At 62.2% G+C, this 18,877-nt stretch overlaps 2 protein-coding genes across 6 annotated transcripts; one reads left to right on the top strand and one right to left on the bottom strand.

Moving 5' to 3' along the window:
* Window positions 1–1,288: 1,288 nt before the first annotated feature.
* Window positions 1,289–11,063, bottom strand: CYP2W1 (cytochrome P450 family 2 subfamily W member 1). 5 transcript variants are annotated; one of them, XM_066342262.1, is made up of 9 exons: window positions 10,764–11,063; window positions 4,782–4,944; window positions 4,421–4,570; window positions 4,194–4,351; window positions 2,912–3,085; window positions 2,524–2,662; window positions 2,246–2,430; window positions 1,792–1,933; window positions 1,289–1,568 (listed from the first exon to the last, which is right to left on the bottom strand). In XM_066342262.1, exons 2-9 carry the CDS (start codon window positions 4,906–4,908, stop codon window positions 1,333–1,335), a joined length of 1,311 nt encoding a protein of 436 aa, XP_066198359.1. In that variant the 5' UTR covers window positions 4,909–4,944; window positions 10,764–11,063; the 3' UTR covers window positions 1,289–1,332. The 5 variants fall into 5 exon arrangements, with proteins under 5 accessions (XP_066198359.1, XP_066198358.1, XP_066198357.1 ...); XM_066342261.1 differs by lacking the exon at window positions 10,764–11,063 and adding an exon at window positions 6,547–6,748 and having other exon boundaries at window positions 4,194–4,280; window positions 4,421–4,503; XM_066342260.1 differs by lacking the exon at window positions 10,764–11,063 and adding an exon at window positions 6,547–6,748 and having other exon boundaries at window positions 4,421–4,546.
* A 2-nt stretch (window positions 11,064–11,065) lies between these two features.
* On the top strand, window positions 11,066–17,448 carry COX19 (cytochrome c oxidase assembly factor COX19). The gene is made up of 3 exons (XM_066342264.1): window positions 11,066–11,287; window positions 11,599–11,710; window positions 15,228–17,448. Exons 1-3 carry the CDS (start codon window positions 11,206–11,208, stop codon window positions 15,301–15,303), a joined length of 270 nt encoding a protein of 89 aa, XP_066198361.1. The 5' UTR covers window positions 11,066–11,205; the 3' UTR covers window positions 15,304–17,448.
* The last annotated feature ends 1,429 nt before the right edge of the window (window positions 17,449–18,877 follow it).

Genomic DNA, 18,877 nt, shown 5'->3' on the forward strand with positions numbered 1-18,877 from the left:
GACAGTCGGGCCTTCCTGCGGATGTTCTGAGCTGGGACAGGCCTCCCAGCGCAGAGCAGGGTCCCAGTCTTGGCTTGAGCCCTGCAGGCCCCTGTGCTCCAGCCTCGGTTGCCCTGAAACACCGTGCTGAGGGCGTGTCTGAGAGATGAGGGTAGGAGGGACCCTGAGGAGGCGTGACCCCAGCCCAGGCGGGGCCCAGCGTCCAGAGGGGTCTGGGCAGGTTCCTCGCTGACTACTTGGGGTCTTGGACTTCTACTCACCTGCAACCCAGAGCCCTCGTCTCTGAGGATCACAGCACCCCTCCCTCCGACATCCAGGTCTCGCCAGCACCCCCATGGCGCTGTGAGGCAACTTGGGAGGAGCCTCCCCTGCCTACTGGTGCAGCTGAAGTCCTGATGACACACACTCACAACATGCACACCTGCTCACACATGGTCACACGTGCACATACACGCCAGGCAGAGAACCAGAGGGGCTTTGGGACTGAGACAGCCGCTGCACCAGGCCCTGGAGGGTTTGTTCCCAGTCGGGGGGTGTGGTCACGGTGTTTGTGGGCTCAGGAGGCACCTGCAGTGTGGCTGGGCCAGGGCTGGAGCCAAAGGCAGCTCTGGGGCAGCAGCCACCCCCCAGCCTCGAAGGCCGTCCCCTCCAGGCCTGGAGCAGGAAGGGGTGTGAGCACAGACGCCCGGAGAGCCTGTCTGCCCACCGTCTCAGTCCTGCATCCAGCACTTCTGGCTCCTGACCCACAGTCAACGCCGTGGGGGGCCGTTTTGGTGCGCCTGGTCGGGGCCAGACCGCATGCCGTCCCGAGGGTTGGTGGGTGGCCGAGTCACGTCTGGCCGGTGGACGGCCTGCATCCCAGGTCTCGGTGGTGAGTGAGATGAAGCCCAGCACCTGCTCGCTGTTCTATTCAACTGTTCTGCACCTGAGGTGGCGCTTTGGTGCTGCGCTGGGGGCCCTGGCAGCCCCGCTCGGACGCCCCTGTGCCTCGACGGCCCTTTCTTCACGAGGGGAGATGGGGGGAGGGCACAGAGCCGGGCCAGTGGGGCCTGGGGTGGTGGGGGTGAGGGTTCTGTGGATCAGACACTTCAAGGAGGAGAGGTTGCCGACACCAGTGGGCCATGGGGGACCCGGACGGGGCTGGTGGGGGTCCTGGTGCAGACGCAGGCAGCAGCTGGAACCCAGGGGCTGGGGGTAGGAGGGGCAGATGAGAGGTGGGGACCTTGGCTGCCCTGGGGGGAAGGAGGGAGGGGTCGAGTACTGGGGTGCCGGAGCCTGCCTCCACGGGTCCACAGTCAGTCACACTTGTCCCTGGAACTGGCTAACATGAGGCTAGGGGCCTGGTGAGGGACCATCTGTCTTCAGGCTGCAAGCCAGGGTCCGGGGCCTGGGTACTGCACACAGGACTTGGGCCGGTGGCCGCATGGTGAAGGCAGGGGCTGGCCTAGTGTCCAGCCCACCAGGGCTGAGGCCAGGCGGGGGCAGCAGACGGAACCGGTAGAGGAGGCCGGCGAACAGCAGGAACAGCTCCGTCCTGGCCAGGCTCTCCCCAACGCAGACGCGGCGGCCTGTGGGAAAACCAAGGCCGGGCGGGATGTGTGCCCGGCGAGAGCGAGGGAGGGCAACTTGAGAGCAAGGCCTGAAGTGACCGGGACGGGGTCAGCTCCAAGCAGGCAGCAGCAGCGGAGGTGGGAGCTGGGAGGTCCCTGCAGGCCGGTGAGCCTGAGCTCCCGAGGCCCCTGGCGAGCAAGCCACCAGAGGGGGGTGAGACCCCAGTGAGGGCCGCCATACCTGCAGAGAAAGGCAGGAAGGCTTCCCGCTTCACGAAGTGCCCCTGGGCATCCAGGAAGTGTCCTGGGTTGAACTGGTGGGGGGTCTCCCACTGCGTCTTGTCCAGGAGCACAGAGCTCAGCAACGGGACCACAGGTGTGCCCTGTGCGGGGGGGAGGGGGGCAGCAGGTGGGCCCGGCTGGGGCACCCTGTCCACCTGGGCAGGCCCCAGGTCAGAGCACAGAGAGGGTCCCCGAGGAGGACAGGAAGGTGGTGGACACCCTCTTGGCCCTGCCTGGTGGAGACCTGCTCCAGGACGGATCCCCGGTGCACAGGTGACCCTCAGGCCACACAGCAAGGACTCAGGTCTGCTCCAACACCCCCTCCTGCATCAGCACGCCAGGGTCCCCCTCCCCCAAGCGAGAGGAAAGAGCCAGTGAGGGTCCAGGGCTGGGGCGAGGCCTGGCCACCCCACCTTGGGGAGCAGATAGCCGCCCAGCCGGGTGTCGGCCGCTGTGCAGCGGGGCACGTGGGGCAGGAGGGTGATGAACCTCTGCACCTCGTGCAGCACGGCGTTGGTGTAGGGCAGTGACCGCTGGTCCTCCGGCCGGGGTGGCCGCCCGGGCCCCAGCACACGGTCCAGCTCCTCCTGCACCCGGCCTGTGGGCAGGAGGGGGGGCACCAGCCAGCGTCCCCAGGAGCCTCCACCCCCCCACTGGGTGTGGAACGCGAGCGGCACAGCTGCACACTCACCCTGGACGTGCGGGTGCCTGCCCATCAGGAGGGCGGCCCACTGCAGGGTGGCGGAGGTGGTCTCCGTGCCAGCCATGACCATGTCCAGCACACAGGCCACCACGTTGTCCTCGCCAAACAAGCCATCAGGGTCTCCCCCCTGCAGAGGCAGGGGGGGCAGGGCTCAGTGGGAGGCTGTGCCCCGTGGGGTCCCCCACCAGCCCTGGGCTCAAGACAACGGGTAGAAGACAGACTTGGCGGAAAGGGCAGAGCCAGGGTCCACCGAGCCCCAGCTGTGTTCCGGCCTGAGGCAGGCAACATGAAGCCCCATTTTACAAGTGAGGAGACTAGAGGGATTTGTCCTGCAGCGGGGCCCCCAGACCTCTTAGGGGGTGGGTCTCGCCCACACCTGCCCTTGCTGGAGCAGGGCGTCCACGTAGCTGTGCACAGGGCCTGGCCCGGGGGCAGGGGGCCGCCGGGCCTCCAGTAGGGTCCTCAGGATGGCTCGCACCTCCTCGATCTTCCTCAGGACAGGCTGGTGCAGCTGGAGGAGGGCCCCGAGCCGGGGGTAGATGTTGAACAGCTGGGGGGCAGGGGGCAGGGGGAGGTCAGGCCCTACGACCCCACCTGGCAAGGGGGTGGGTCCAGCCTCCACGAGGTTGGTTTGCTTGTCAGGCTGGCACGAGTGCCACCTGCAGCCACAAGAGGGCACCAGGCATGAGGCCCCACAGCCCTACCAGGTGGGACCAGCTACCCAGGGCTCAGAGGAAACCCTCAGACTGAGGGCAGGAAGGAGGGGCCTGGGGACAGGTGACACACCGGGAGTTTCTTGCAGGTCACAGCAGGCCCTGCTCTCCATGGAGAAGGGGGAGGGTTGCTGCAGCTGGAATAACTGAGTGCTGCAGCTGTTAAAAAAAGAATTTGCCCACCTCTGTGAGTGGGCCAGCAGGGTTGGCATGCAGTCGGTGCTCAGGAGATGCTGGCTACACCTGCACAGCTGTGTCCCAGGGACGTGATTGACCCCTGGGAGCACCCTATGGGGCACCTTGGTGGTGAGGAGCCGGCACAGGGACAGAAGGCCGCGTAGAACATTTTGCTGCCCTGGGAGCTGCCAGCCCCCACCCTTCTGAGGCTCCCCCGTGGGACAGGGTCAGCCTGGCCTTCCAAGGGGACCGACTCCACCTGCCCAGGAGACACGGAGGCTCCTCCACCCGCTCCCCTGTCTCCAGGAATAGCAGCTGTGACTTATGTTGGAGGGGTGAGTATGGGAGGGACCTGTGAGCTGTGACCCCACTGTAAGCACATTCACACATAGACATGGGCTCACGTGAGGTATAGTCAGAAATGGTACTGACGTTTGCAAACATGAGGATCAGGACCTTTGTGATTCCTCTGACTATAAAGGACCCCCGGGCCTGGGAGGGCTGGTGGGGGGGAGGGCCTGGAGGCATCCAGCCCCAGATCCTGGCCCCTCTCCCTGACTCTGAGCTGATGGGAGGGTGTGGGGTGGAGGAGGACCCCTGCCCCAGACTCCCTCACTTCCCAGGTTGCTCAAGGGCCTGGTGATGTGGACACAGGACCCACATGGGTCCTGTGCCACCTTGGTAAGCCGGAGCTCACCTCTCCCAGCTGGGAGCCACTGAGACACCCCACCACCACCTGTCTCAGGCTGGGCAGCAGGGACCTCTCACCTGCAAGCCGGGAGTCCCCAGGAGGACCATGACCTCATCAATGAGGCCCAGCAGGGACACAAACACAGGGTCCCGGTAGTCAAACCGCTGGCCGAAGAGGAGCGTGAACGTGACGTTGGAGGGAGCCCAGCCGAGCAGGGCCAGGGGGAAGGGCTGGCCTGGGGGGAGGAGACAGGCCTCAGCGGGGAGGGGCCCCCAGGAAGGGGGCAGCCCTGGCCCCCACTCACCTCTGTACTGCTCCAGCTGGTCCACCAGGCACCTGAGCTCCTGCAGGGTTTTGTTGGCCATGGGCTCCCTGCCTGCCCCCAGGCTGTGGAGGGTGCGCACGGTGAACTGGCGGGCCCTCTTCCAGCCTGCCCCCGAGGAGAAGAAGATGCCTGTGGCCGACAGGGTGAGAGGGACCCCAGGAGATGCAGGAGGGCTGCTCACCTCGGTCCCAGGAGACTGGCCCCATGCCCTCCTGCTGTGCTGTGGTCCCCTGGGCACCCCCCACCACCACCACCAGCCACATGGACACCTTCCTTCTCCCCAAGAGCAGAGCCGGTGACTGCCCCTCCCCACCTGGTGGGACCCCTGCCACAAACCTACCCCTGCCTCCCTGGATGAGCTGGAAGATGGCGATGGGGGGCCGGTCAGCCAGCCGCTGCCCTGTGCCCACCAGGGCCTCCCTCACTGCCTCATAGCCGGTCAGCACCACTGTCTTCTGGAGTCCCATGTGGACAGTGAACACTGGCCCGTACTGTTCTGAGAGCTGGTGGGGGGGTAGTCAGGGATCACCCAGGGCCCCCCCCAGTCCAGCCCCTCAGGTCACCCAGGGCCCCCCCCAGTCCAGCCCTTCAGGTCACCCAGGGACCCCCCCAGTCCAGCCCCTCAGGTCACCCAGGGACCCCCCCAGTCCAGCCCTTCAGGTCACCCAGGGACCCCCCCAGTCCAGCCCCTCAGGTCACCCAGGGCCCCCCCAGTCCAGCCCTTCAGGTCACCCAGGGACCCCCCCAGTCCAGCCCCTCAGGTCACCCAGGGCCCCCCTCAGATCACCCAGGGCCTCCCCAGTCCAGCCCCTCAGGTCACCCAGGGCCCCCCTCAGATCACCCAGGGCCCCCCCAGTCCAGCCCCTCAGGTCACCCAGGGCCCCCCCAGTCCAGCCCCTCAGGTCACCCAGGGCCCCCCTCAGATCACCCAGGGCCCCCCCAGTCCAGCCCCTCAGGTCACCCAGGGCCCCCCTCAGATCACCCAGGGCCCCCCCAGTCCAGCCCCTCAGGGATCATCCAGGGCCCCCCCAGTCCAGCCCCTCAGGGATCACCCAGGGCCCCCCCCAGTCCAGCCCCTCAGGTCACCCAGGGCCCCCCCTCAGGTCATGCGTGCAGGTGGGGCCCAGGCAGGGCCTGTGGAAACCAGCGGGCAGTCAGGCAGGCGGAAGCAGTGTCCAGTAGGCCCCTAGGAGCCCTCCCTCCCAGTGGGGCACTGCCTCTGTGCTGGGTGTGGCTGTCATGGGCTCTATTTTTCAGAGCAAATACTCCAGGGGGCCACAGAGTTGGAGGGCCCTGTACTGGGGCAGCCACGCCAGAGCTTGGGTCTGCACAGGAGTGGTCTCCAGGCCTCATCCCTCGCAAGCCCAGTCTGTCTCACTCTGACCTCCCCTGGCCAGCCTGAGGGCCCAGAATGACAATGCCAGCAAGTGCTGGCCTTGGGGGTCTCCGTGTGTGCCTGTCCCCATCCCCTCCTGTCCCCACAGCATCCCTGCCCGAGGTGAGGAGGGCTGCCATCTCCCTACTGCTGTGCTCCAAGCTCAGCCAGCTGCTCCAGTCCATTGCCCACTGTGGCCGTAGGTGGAGTGGCCGTCTCCGGGACTGAGAACCCTGGTGCCTGCAGCCTGGTGAGCGGCTGCTTCAGTCCTGGCCACTCTGTGGGCCATCAGCAGCCCCCCCCCCACACACACACACCCCTGCAGACACCCCAGCTGCCCCTCTCGGGGGGGGGGGGGAATGGACAGGTCCTGTGCGTGCTGTCCTGCTGCTGCTGCGTGGTGCTGCGCCCTGGAGCACCTGTGCCCTCCCCTTCGCTGCCCGGAACCTGGCCCCTCAGGGTCTCTTCACCTCTGCCTTTTCCAGGGAGCCGCCCTGGCTCTGTGCTGCTTGGATACGGCCCATCTTCTTCATGTGCGGTGGGGTGTCTCTCTCCTCCCCAAGGGAGGTGGGCACTTGGGCCCCCTGTGTCCCCTGCCAGGCCAGTGCCTGACTGGACCGTGAACCTTCCTACCCACAGGGGTCCCAGAAAACTGGGGCTGTGCTTCCCCAGATGTGGGGTGGGGGGTGATGGCACAAGGGCTGCATGCAGGACGGCCTGCCCCTCTTACCTCCATCAGCGAGCGCTCCTGCTGGGACACCCGCAGCAAATGCAGGTTCCCGATGAGGGGCAGCGGGCGCGGCCCAGGGGGCCAGCCTGGGGCTGGGGTGCGGGCGCGGAGCAGCACCCAGAGTCCCAGCAGCCCCAGGAGCCCCAGGAGCAGCAGTGGGGCCATGAGGACGGCGGCAGTGGGGCCCCAGCTCCCTCCCTGGGCCCACCGTCCCGCCCTGTGCCTTATAGGCCTCCGGGAGGGCGTGCCGGCACCCCACCCACCCCACCACCCCGAGAATGTGGAACAAGCAGTTTGCAGGGGACAGCCAGGCGGCTTAAAGCGACAGGCGTGTGTGGAATGTGGGGTCGAGCCTGTGCAGGGACCGGGTGCTGTCTAGGGGGGCAGATATGCCAGCCCCGAGCTTGAGGCATCTCATCGTGCTGCTGGAAGGGACCTGCCGCCGTGGCCTGTCTGCCCCTCCTGGCCAGGCTCAGCCCTCTCTGCCTCTGTCTCCCGTCAGAGCTGACACTCCAGGGCTTAGGGCTCAGCTCTGCCCCCTCATGCGCTGACCTCCCTCTACGGGGCCCCACAGGTATGGGTACAAAGTCGCCACCTGTGCCCACCCAGCTCCTCTGATGGGCCGGGGGCAGGGTGCCAGGTGTGGAGAGCTCAGGGCTGGCCCTTGAGGGTCTGCACAGCAGATGCCCTCAACTCCCAGGGTCTTCAGAGGTCGCCAGCAGTGCCCACCCACCAAGGCTCTGAGGTGAGCTCACGCCGAGTGACAGTCTGTTCCTGGGTGGCTTTGTCACCTGGGGCAGGAGGCACCAGCCTGTGCCAGGACTGGGTGGGGCTGGCCCGCCAGAGGGCCCCACGCTGCAGCCCGGGTGGGGCTGAGGCCCGGCCCCGGGGTGACAGGTGGCCGGGTTTACGAGCCCTCTGTCTGTGCCACACGCTTGTCTTCTAACCCCTGGTGGCCCGGCTGGGAGGGGAGAAGACACCACTTTGGAAGTGAGCTGGGAGGGGCGTGAAGCTGTTGGCACCAGAAGTGGCTGGGCCTGCTCCAAGCCACCTGCCCCGACACGAGGCTCTGCAACCCTGTCCCCTCACTGTGGGGCCTGTCCCCCCAGGGTGCCATCCGTGCCCCTACACCAACCCCAGAGCCACCCACACCCTGCCTTGATTTGCACCCTTCCAGTGCTGGGTGCTCACTACCTCGCACGTAGCCTGTGCTATTGCACAGCTGTGAGGTGCAGGGGGAGAGGGTGGCTCTCTTAACTGTTGGGTCTTCGAGTCATTCGGGCTGAGTGCAGGGTACCAAGAGCATGCAGGCTGGGGGTCCGGTCTGCCCAGGAAAGTTCACTGAATGTGACAAGCATTTATGGAGCACCTGTGTGTGCTAGCCTCAGCCAGGAGATAGGGCTACAGAAACTGGGGGTGCAGGGGCCCTAAAAGGGCCCACACAGCCCAGTGGGAGGAGCTGATAGAGCAGTGACTTTGTGACCCCGAAAACCCTTCGGGTACAGTGGGGACACCAGGAGTCAAGAAGGCCAAGGGTCCTTAGAGGCCCAGCCTCCCAGCTGAGTCACGGAGGTCTCCCAGAGACAGCAGCCTATGCAAAGCCTGGAAGTGTGATAAGCGGGGGGCCAGGACGGGTGTTGCTGGGCAGGTGGAGCCCGAGCCCAGAATGTGCCTGGGGCGCGCTGCAATGGGTGGACGCAGCAGGCAGGAAGCTCCAGGTCCTGGGGTGGGGGGCTCTGTCCTGCACAGCCTCCTCCTTCAGGTAGGCGAGTCCTGGGTACCTGCAGGGTGTGCTGGGCTCCGGGTCCAGCTCTTGGCATAGCACCCACCCCTAGGAGCAGGCACCGTTCCCAGCACTTGTGCAGATAGCAGGCCTTCCGGAACCATCCAGCTGGGCCAGTTTCTGGCGCCACCTCTGCCTTTGCCGACGGAGCCAAGCTTGGACAGGTGTTTTACCTGCAGGACCCTTTAGCTACTGACAGCCTAGCAGGGTGGCCCTTGTGTCACAGAGGAGGAAGCAGTGGCTCAGCTGAGAGGTGCTGGGGGGGTACCCACAGGTGAGGCGGATTGGGGCACGACCCTGGTATTGACCACTTTGACCCCTGCTCCATGAGCAAGGATTCAAGAGGCAGAGGCCACAACCTATGACCCATGAGACTTGGAGTCATGTGGCTGTGTCGCCTCACGGGAGTCAGCCCAGATTCCAAGCCAAGGGAAGTGGGTGTGGGAGGGTCAAGGGTCTAGAATATTCTGTGAGATGAGGGAGGTGAACAACACCTTCCCCACGATCAGGATGGTGAGCATCTCCATCAATCCAAGTTCCTCTGCCCAACATCCCTCCCTCCCCCTGCCGGGATCAGACAGGAACCTGCTACTCTGTAACTGCTGCCTGCCTGGGGCTGTCAGGAGCATGCTGCTCAAAGTACCTGTGTGCCAATTCCTGTGTTCACAGTTGCAAAGGTTGCTACACAATAAATCTTTAGAAATGGGATCTCTGGGCCAAGGGAGTACTGCTTGTTAGATACCCGTAGACATCCCCACCGTGATGGGCGAGGTCGCGTTTCCCCCGCTGACCCACCCAGAGCCAAGCCAAGTATGAAGGTTGTCAGGAGAAACCTCCACCTCTTGGTCCCCAGCTCTGAGTGCCCCTGCCTGCATTTCCTCCGGCCAAGGTCATGGGTGTGCCCTATCTTAAAGCTGGGTGGGCTGTCTCCCCAAGACCTGCCTACACTGCAAATTCACAAGCAAAGCCAGTGATCACTACCCACCACCTCCAGTTTGGTAAGTAACCATACGCTGGCTCCTCCCTCGGCAGGAGTGAGACCTCTCTGTGCTTCGATGTGTGATGTGAGGACAGTGATAGGGACCGACTGGGTTCATTCTTCTAGGAATATCAGCCGAATACCTACCGCGTGCCAGGCACTGTGTTTGGCCCCAGGTGCCATGTGAAACAGCCTAGCACACAGGAGGGCTTCTAAAAACATTAGTTCCTCCTCCGCTTTTCCTATCTGTGCAGCTAAAAATACCCCACCCCTCCCACAGCTGAACACCTGAGAAAGCAATAATCATTTTCCAGGTGTGGAAGAGTCAATAAAAGCTGGCTGTCACCTTGAGGTCAATAATCCCTGGGGCCATGAGGTCAGAGGCTGTGGGCACCCTGCAGGGAGGGGCGGCCCCTTTTGCTGCTTTGTGGTTCCGTGTAGTCAAGTGTCAGAGTGCTACCTGCTGGGTAATAAAGCCACGATTGTTCACAGCCCTGGAAACTATTAGTGAATAACCGTGTGTGGCCCTGGGCTCCAGCCGTGTAAAACAGTTGTTTATGTGACAAGAACAAGGTGCAATTTTTCTTCCGTAGTTTTAAGTGGGCCCAGAGCCCCAGGCCAATCAAGGCCCAGATGACTGCAGTGTGTTCCCAGAGCCATCCCTGTGGAACCAACCCTGGGTGCCCCGGACATAGAACGGGTGCAGCCTCGGGCACAGTGGTCACTGCAGAGGGGACCCTGTGATGTGTGGGGAGCGTCCTGGAGTTGGGGGGCACCCATGTGAGGCTGCTCTGGCTGGTTGGCTGGCACCTCTCCAAGAGTCCCTCAGTGTCTGGAGCTGACTCCCCCTCCCGACCTGAGGGGGAGCGGAAGTGCTGGGTGACCCGTAGGGATGTCCGAGGGGCCAGCTGGTGGGTGAGCCCTCTCCTGCTGAGGACCCCTGTGCTTACTGCATGGCCCGGCACACACTGGTGCTCAGTGAATGGTCACCAGGTGGACGGGCCGTGAACAGAGCACCCAGCAGAACTGTAGGCGTTGGCCTGTGTCAGGAGACGGTGACCCAACTCCCTCGGGGGAGAGCTGGGGTCTCACTGTTGTCATTGTTGCCACACACAACAAGGAATGAATGCCAGGGCCTTAGAGACAGGGTCATGGCAGAAGCAAGCAGGTAAGGTGAGGTTATCAGGGTGGGCCCTGACTCAGGGTCCGGTGGAGAAATCTGGACACAGACACGCCCCCAGGGAGAAGCAGGTGATGATGGGTCACAATCCAAGGAGCGCCAAAGATTGCCTGCAAGCCACCAGAAAAGAGGGGAGAGACCCCGAACAGAGGGGACCAGTCCTGCCGGCATCCTGATCTTGGACTGCTGACCTCCAGACTGAGAGGTTAAATTGCTGTCGTCCTGAGCCGCCCCAGGAAGCTCATACACACGCCCTCCTTCACTGTGTTTCTCACCAGGTGAGCGCCAAGATCAGAGGCTGGGCGCCCTTGACACTTGGACGCAGAGAGGCTCTCCTCCACCGCGCACGCGCACAGCCAAGATGTGCCGGCGCCTGCCCTGCAGCTTGTGTGGATTGAAGCTGTGTGTCCTTGGGCAAGTTGCTGAACCCCTCTGAACTTCCGTTTCACTGCCACTGGGTTGCTGTGAGGGTCAGAGGGGCTGGGACAGGAGGAGGCCTGACGGAGCAAGCCGGATCCCACGCGGGGTCAGGGCCTTTCAGAGCCAGTTGAAGGACGAGCCTGCGCCGGGGGAGAGGGCGTGGCCCACGAGCCAGGGGCGTGGCCTGGCTGCCAGGACCGCTCGACGTGCTCGGCGCTCGCTCGGGGTCTGCTCGGCGCTCGGCCGGCTGGCCTGCGTAGTGCGAGCGTCGCTCTCCGAGACTCGGGTGCCACCATCATGTCGACGGCCATGAACTTCGGGACCAAGAGCTTCCAGCCGCGGCCCCCGGACAAGGGCAGCTTCCCGCTGGACCACTTTGGTGAGCGGCGGGAGGTCTCGGACCGTGAGAGGTGCCTCGTCGCGCGTCTCGCGAGACGTCAAATGCCGAAGTCTCTTCTCTGGTTTTGAAGGCTGCGGTTTGCTAAGCATAAGCCCGTGGAAGTCAAGGTTTCGGAAGAAGTTCGGTTACTTTTGTCCGCAGCATTTTTCGGAGGACGTCTCCAAGCACAGCCCGGGCCGCGCGACGGGTGGTCCTCGTGCTCCCGACGGCGAAGCGGTGCGCCGGCCGGCGGCTGTGTGAGCGCGTCCGGTGTGCGCTTCAGAGACGAAATGCTGTTTTCTCTTTCCCAGGTGAATGCAAAGTCTTCAAGGAGAAATTCATGAAGTGTCTCCGTGACAATAATTTTGAAAACGGCTTGTGCAGAAATGAATCAAAAGAATATTTAGAATGCAGAATGGAAAGGCAAGTACAACTGCCAGCGCCGCCCCTCGGCCCCGCCCCTCCTTGGACCCGGCTTCTTCGACCCCGCCCCTTCCCAGCTCCGCCCCCTCGGACCCAGCTTCTCCGGACCCGCCCCTTCTCAGCTCCGCTCCCTCCGGCCCCGCCCCCGCCCCTTCTCGGACCCGGCTTCTCCCTCGGACCCGGCTCCTCCGGGCCCGCCCCTTCCCAGCTCCGCCCCTCGGCCCCGCCCCTCCTTGGACCCGGCTTCTTAGGCCCCGCCCCTTCTCAGCTCCGCCCCCTCGGACCCACCCAGCTTCTCCGGACCCGCCCCTTCTCAGCTCCGCTCCCTCCGGCCCCGCCCCCGCCCCTTCTCGGACCCGGCTTCTCCGGCTCCTCCCCCTCCTCGGACCCGGCTTCTCCGGCTCCTCCCCCTCCTCTGCTCCAGCTTCTCCGGCCCCGCCCCTTCTCAGCTCCGCTCCCTCCGGCTCCGCCCCCTCCTCGGACCGGCTTCTCCGGCTCCTCCCCCTCCTCTGCTCAGGTATTCGCCGGCTCCGCCCCCTTCTCGGGCACCGCTGCCCCAGGCTCCGCCCCCTCCTCGGTGCCGTCTTCTCCGGCTCCGCCCCCTCCTCGGCTCCAGCTTCTGCCGCCCCGCCCCCTCCAGCGCCGCTCCCCCTCCGCCCAGCCCTGAGACCCGCAGCCTGTGAAAAGGGAGCCTTTCCCAGCGGGGTCGCGTTACACGGGGCTGCATTCTTCCCTGTAGTCTCTTTGCAGACTTGGGTGGGTGCTGTCATTAGGTGTCAGAATCATAAAAGTGCTGACGGAGCCAAAAGGTGGAAAGGTTGTGGGTGCGGTGGCTTCCCGTCCCCTTCGCAGACCGCACTGATAGGCACGGTGTCAGTTTTGTCGTTTGGAATGTGACGGGAAGACAATGGGCTACTTAAGAAACCATGAAAGGTGCGTGACTCTTCCTGACTTCGCCACAGTTCAGCTGAGCTCACTTAAAACACAACACGTGTCTTGTGTTCCATGGAGATTGTATTTAAAATGAGAGCCGTCCTGACCCATGGATGGGGAAAGCTGTAACTGCTGTTTTGCAGTGGGAGTGGGCAGTCATCGGCTCCCTGAGAGATCCGGCCTTCAGACAGCCTTGTCAGAGAGGGGGGACGTAAACCAACCCATGCGGCGCCCCATGTCCACTTTCCCAGGACAGATGCCGTGAAGGCGTTTCTCTCAAGGCAAAAATACGTCATGTGTTCAGGGCGTCCGGGGACATTTGGGATTTTGAGGGTGCGGCCATTTGCAGCGTGGTCCTCACGTGGGGCCCCTGTTCCACCTTCCGAGTTGCTCTGCTGACCACAGTGAAGTGTCAGACCACAGTTTTCAGAACTGCTGGCCAGGTGCCTTTACCAAGGCAAGAGACTCACTGTGCCTGCCTTGAGTGTCTTGTGAGTCCACTGCTCTACCAGGCTAAACTGTGCTGACCGGGCTTTGCTGTTCTTGGGACTTTTTCCTGAGGGGGTTTCGCTGGCCTGCTGCTCAGAGCCTGTGATGTGCTTTTCCTGCTACATGCGGGTGCTCACCGCCAGGTCCTGTATACGGGCCTTAGGGTCCTCAATGGGCTTTCTCTCTGCCAGCACGCAGAGTTCAGAGGCCACAGGAGAGGAGGTTGTTGCTGGGAGGACACATGCACCTGCTGTCTGAGCCTCAGCCCACCATGGCTTTGCAGCTGCCCGCCTGCAGGCATTTGCTGTTGAGGCTGACCTCTGCCCTTTAAGTCCTGTGTTCTGCCTCCCTGCCACCCCACCTTGTTTCCCAGCTGTGGGCCCCTCGCCACCTCCCCATGAAACTTCCTGCTGGGCGAGGCCTTTCTGGGGAGCTTCCCAGATGTAATCTGAAACCAGCTGAAGACCAGGCAGACAGGTCCACCTTGGTAGGTGGCAGGTGGTAAGCAAGGAACTTACCTCCCAGGCTGGTGGTGAAGGACAAGAGTTTTCCACACCCAACTGCCAGGATCTGCCAGGTTTTGATGAGGCCTGATGGGAGTCAGGTTCTAGTGTGGGAGAGGCAAACAGAGCAGGTATTGCAAGCACAGAGGACGGGTGGGGAGCCTCCAACTGCCCAGGTCCAACTGGAGGGTCAAACTGGCAGCCACGTCTTCCTGACGGCCACTCTACATGTTCTAATTTCCCCGACAGGAGAGGATCCTCCATCTCCTGAGATTATGTAAAGTGGGTGCTGGAGGCCTCATGCCTGCTGGGCTGCTGTTTGGTTTTTGTTGCACATGCGCTGCCTTCCCTGCCGATTGCTGGTGGCCTGAGGGCGGTGCCTGCTTCAGCTCTGGGTCTGCGTGGCACCCACAGGCTGTGAGACTGAATATGGCGCCTTCTGGCCAGACCCCAGCTCCTGGTGCAAAGATAGAGACCCAGGGGTGCAGGCCGCAAGGAGCATAGGGAGCCACTGCCCAGGCAACCCGTCCACTTGTCCAGCACTTTCTGACTTTTTACTTTTCAACAGATTCTGGCTTTTTAAATAGCGACAGAGAGAGAATCAGAGACAGGGATAGACAGGGACAGAAAGACGGGAACAGAGAGAGATGAGAAGCATCAATCATCAGTTTTTTGTTGCAACACCTTAGTTGTTCATTGATTGCTTTCTCATATGTACCCTGACCGTGGGGCTACAGCAGACAGAGTGACCCCTTGCTTGAGCCAGCGACCTTGGGTCCAAGCTGGTGAGCTTTTTGCTCAAATCAGATGAGCCCACGCTCAAGCTGGCGACCTCGGGGTCTCGAACCTGGGTCCTCCACATCCCAGACCGACGCTCTATCCACTGCGCCACCGCCCGGTCAGGCGATTCTGGTTTTTTGTAATGGAGATTGTCCGGCACAGTCCAGTGAGTCCCTGCTCTTGTCCCCTGGTGTCACTAATTGCCCACATTTCTTCGTCTTTCTCTCACCCCCTCTCCTCCTTCCACTTGTTCTTTCTTCTGCATAACCCTTTGAAAGCAAGTCCCAAACTTCCCGGCTGTATGGAGTGATTCCGGTTAGTTTTCCAAATGGGGACGGCCTGCTGAGAACTGGGGAAGCTTGGGAAACACGAGCTTTGTGTCCCCACAGAAGTGTGGCCAGCTTGCCCGGCCCTCAGAACTTTCAGGATCGTGGCTGTCTGAGCCCCACAGGTGTTCTTAGGTGCCCAGCGTGACCCCGGGCAGCTCATCCGCGGGGTTGTGGGGGTGCACGCGCTCAGTGCTGGAAGGTGGGTTGGCGATGACCGTAGCCAGCATGCGCTGGGGTACCGGCATGTATAGAAGGTGGCGGGGGCCCTCTGGAAGCTGAAACAATACAGAACTCGGCCCCAGCTCTTTCCCGGGAGTGTGAGCCGGGGGCAGGAGAGGCTCAGGCCCCGGCACAGAAGCCGTGGGAGGCTGGGGGACCTGTGTCCAGCACTGCCACTCAGGGCAGGATGGTAGCCAGGGAGCAGCCTGGACAGTGCTCCTCATTCTCCACCGTCACCTTGACAACTGTCTGTCTGTCTTTCAGGCAACTGATGGCACAAGAACCGCTGGAAAAGCTGGGGTTTGCAGATTTGATGGCTGGAAAAGCAGACAGACGCTAAGTTTTCATGGGAGACCGTCGGGCTGGGCGTCTGGGATGGAGCCGTGGCACCGACCTTCACCCTGACGGTCACTCCTGGGGGAGCGTGACTGAGAAAGGGGCGTCCGGATGCCCTGAAACACCTGGATGGGCTTGGCTCACAGCTAGAAGGGGGCTCATCCTCTGAGCCCACCTCCCTGACGTTTTTGGGGAAGTGTTTTTCCTGTAGCTTCTCCTTTCCCCCGAGGGTGTTAAGTTCCGTCTTTAAATCCACGTTTGTGATGGGGTCCCTGGGGAGACCCATGACGACCCGACAGGGTTTCGTCAGTGAGTGGACTCTCGGGCCTCCTGTGCGATGGTGGCTCTGTCTTGTGACACTGAATGTCTTGATACTGATGTCCTTTGTGTTTGTGAACTTCAGAAAGCTGTTCCCTAGCAAAATGGCTTTTTGGTTGTTTTTTTTAAATAAGTGGAAAAGCAAAATCCAAGAGTATCTTTAGTATGTTAGAAAGAGATATAGAAAACTCTAGAAATGTCTGTGCGTTGATACAAGAAGGAGACTCAGGAAGGACAAAGCAGAAACTAATGAGAATGGTCACCAACCAATAGTTTAGTTCTGACTCTGAACCGTATTTATGTTTCACACACTCGAAAAATAATCCGGGACGTGCTGGACCCCAACTGGAGCGCCAGTCCGTGTCACAGACGTGCACTTGGACCGCACCGAGGGGGTGGGAGACAGGAGGTTTGGGAAGGGGGCTGGGACGAAAGCCAGCGAGGAGAGACAGGAGTTTGAGCCCCACTCAGTTTGTTTTCCACGCAAAGGGCAGCTTTGCAGCTGTTCTCTCAGATCAAAAAGCTGGGGCTGGGGGTGTGAGCGGGTGACACGCGGCACCAGCTAGGTGTGCACAGGTGTGCGTGTGTGTGCACACCTCCGTGCAGATGTTCCAGCTCTGAGCACCGAGGGCCTGAAGCAGCAAGACCCAGCAGTGGGCACACCCAGCACCCAGACCCCAGGTTCCAGCACCGGCTGCAGCGCAGGGACAGGGCTCCTTGCAGGAGGGCGGCTCCAGGGCCGGAATGTCCAGGGTGAGTGCAGGCTGTCCCCTGTCAGAAAGTCAGGAGCTGCTGAGAAAATGGAGGGGGCTTTGTTCCAGGAGCACCCCCAAAGGAGAAATCTGAGATGGTTTGAGCAGCAGCCTCGTGGGTTACAGCCCTCAGAGTCCATCACGACCCAGGAGTCCCTACCGACATGAATAATCAGATGAGTATGTCAGCAGTGCAGGGGACAGGTCCTGCTGACTGTGACCGACATGGAAGGACAGGGGGACGGGTCACTGCAGACAAACACTGCGGTAGCCATGGTTGGTGGAGTTGAGGGTGGTGGGCGGAGCGCCCTCTGGATGGAATGCTGGCCTAGACTAAAGGACCAGGGCACCCAAATTTCTAGAACACTTCCCACGTGTCCCGAGGCAGGAGAGAAGCCAGGCTGCCATGGTCAGGCCTGTGTGTTCCCTCCACTCTGCTTTCAGGAACAAGCAGCACTCTCCCCTCCTTGGGGCGTCCTGTGTTCACCAGTCACCGTAAACTCAGTGGCTTAAACAGCACAAATGTATTACAATCTGGAGTCCCAAGTCTGAAATGCTCCTATAGGGGCCACGTGTCTTCGGGGGACTCGGGTAGCCCCCTGGCTTTCCCAGCATCTAGGTGCCCACGTGCTGAGGCCTGTGGGATTGTTCCTCCTCCTCCCTGACCTCTGCTTCTGACTCTGGCCCTCCTGTTACGAGGCCTCCCTCTTACAAGGGCCCTGTGACGCTGCTGGCCACCGGGTCCCGGTCGTGGATGGCGTTTCTCATGCTCTTCTGGGGTCTGTGGCATGTGCTTTGTTGGCAGATGACAGAGGCTAGGGCTGCTCTTTCAGTCAGAGGATCAGAGGGCCAGGAAGCCAGAGCCCACCACTGCGGGCAGGACGTGGCCGCTGGTCCTGTAGAGTGTCCACCTCGACGGTGCCTGAGTTGGTGTGGACAGGAGACCCATCTGGAGTCCTGCGCGCTGACGTTCGCGGCACCTGTTCACGTGGCTTTCTTCCTCACGTTTTTCTCTATGACTCGTTTAGAACAAGCATGTCTCGTTTTTATAGAAATAATAAACTCATTAGTTTAAAGGAGTTCGTTGTGTAATTTTATATGACCTATAAATGATGTATGTGCCTGTGGTTGTAATTTTATGTCGTCTATAAATGCAGCCTGGTTTGTTTTTCCTGGGTCACGTGTTGGAATGCATGGTGGCCCTTGCCGGCATCTGCAGAGCATGGGGCTGGCCGAGGGGCTCCTTGGGGCAGGGCCGTGGCGGTCAGCTCGTCTCCCCTGGAGGACTCCGGGAGCATGGTCACCTCGGTGGCTTCCCACAGAGGATTTCTGTCCAAAGCGCATCACATGCTTCATACTGGCCCACCCACCTGGTGCTGGGAGAAAGTGTAGCGAGGTGAGCTACTTACAGATGAGAAGGCAGGGGTGTTTCAAGAGAAATTAGAGCACCTTCTGCTGAGCCGAGTGCTCTTGTTGAGGGGTGGGTCTATGCTCGGGCCTGGCCCACGCCATGAGCTTCACCGGGAATGCTCGAGGTCCCTCCAGACCCTGGACTTGGGGAGGAGCCAACAGAATGGTCACCACCCCCAACCAACTGCAGGTGGGTCTCACTCATGTCTGAGCCACCGAAGTTATGAGAATTCTTAACCAGAGCGGCAGGCACCACTGGGCTGGGACCTGGGCCAGCACCTAGGGAGGCCTGGCCCCCAGTGGACAGCAGCAGACCTGAGCTCAGCGGGAAGACAGAGCTGTCCCCAGGCAGAGGGCATGCCCCAGGTGGCAGCTTCTAAGGGGCCCTGCTGTCCCCTCGTAAGCACGTGCTCATGCACACAGTTCATGGACCCAACGGTGCTGTGTCCCCTGTCGTGCCTGGGTGTGAGCCCCTGGCCGGGTCTCCTTCCCCTGTGGACGCCCTGGAGGGGGCTGTGGGGACGCAGGACAGAAGAGCCCCTCTGTTCGCAAGTCCCACTGGAACCTCAGGCTCTCAGGGTTTGAGCCAGCAGCTCCTGTCCCAGGCTGGCGGTGACACGAGGACTCCTGTCCCTGGGTGGTCTGGGGGTGGGCCGGGACACGCCCACGCCTGCTGCCCTCACATCCTTCTGAGCGCGCTGGGCTGGGGGCCGCTGTTGGGATGGGGCTGTTCTGCCCAGAAATCGGGGAGGGGAGGGGCCGGGCGCTCAGAAAACCCCTCTCCGTTCCCTTGTGCGCCTTGACCCCCTGCGCCTGGGGGTCAGAATGTGGTGGTGTGGCGGCCCCTGCTGGACAGCGGCGGCACCGCAGCTCCTGAGAAGGGTTACCCGGAGGGGTGTGTGCGCCACCAGGCACTCGGCCCTTGCACTCCGGGACCTGGGACCTGAAGATGGGACCAGGGCTGTGCATCCCTAAGACAACGGATCCTCCTGACACGCCAGGGGTTCCCTGGCTGAGGCTCGTCAACGCCTGCTGCTCCCTTCCCGTGGGCCAATACCGTGTTCACGTCAGCACGGGTCAGGGGGCCTGCTGCCTGGC

Source organism: Saccopteryx leptura, chromosome 6 (genome assembly GCF_036850995.1).
Source record: "Saccopteryx leptura isolate mSacLep1 chromosome 6, mSacLep1_pri_phased_curated, whole genome shotgun sequence".
NCBI classification, from domain to species: Eukaryota; Metazoa; Chordata; class Mammalia; order Chiroptera; family Emballonuridae; genus Saccopteryx; species Saccopteryx leptura.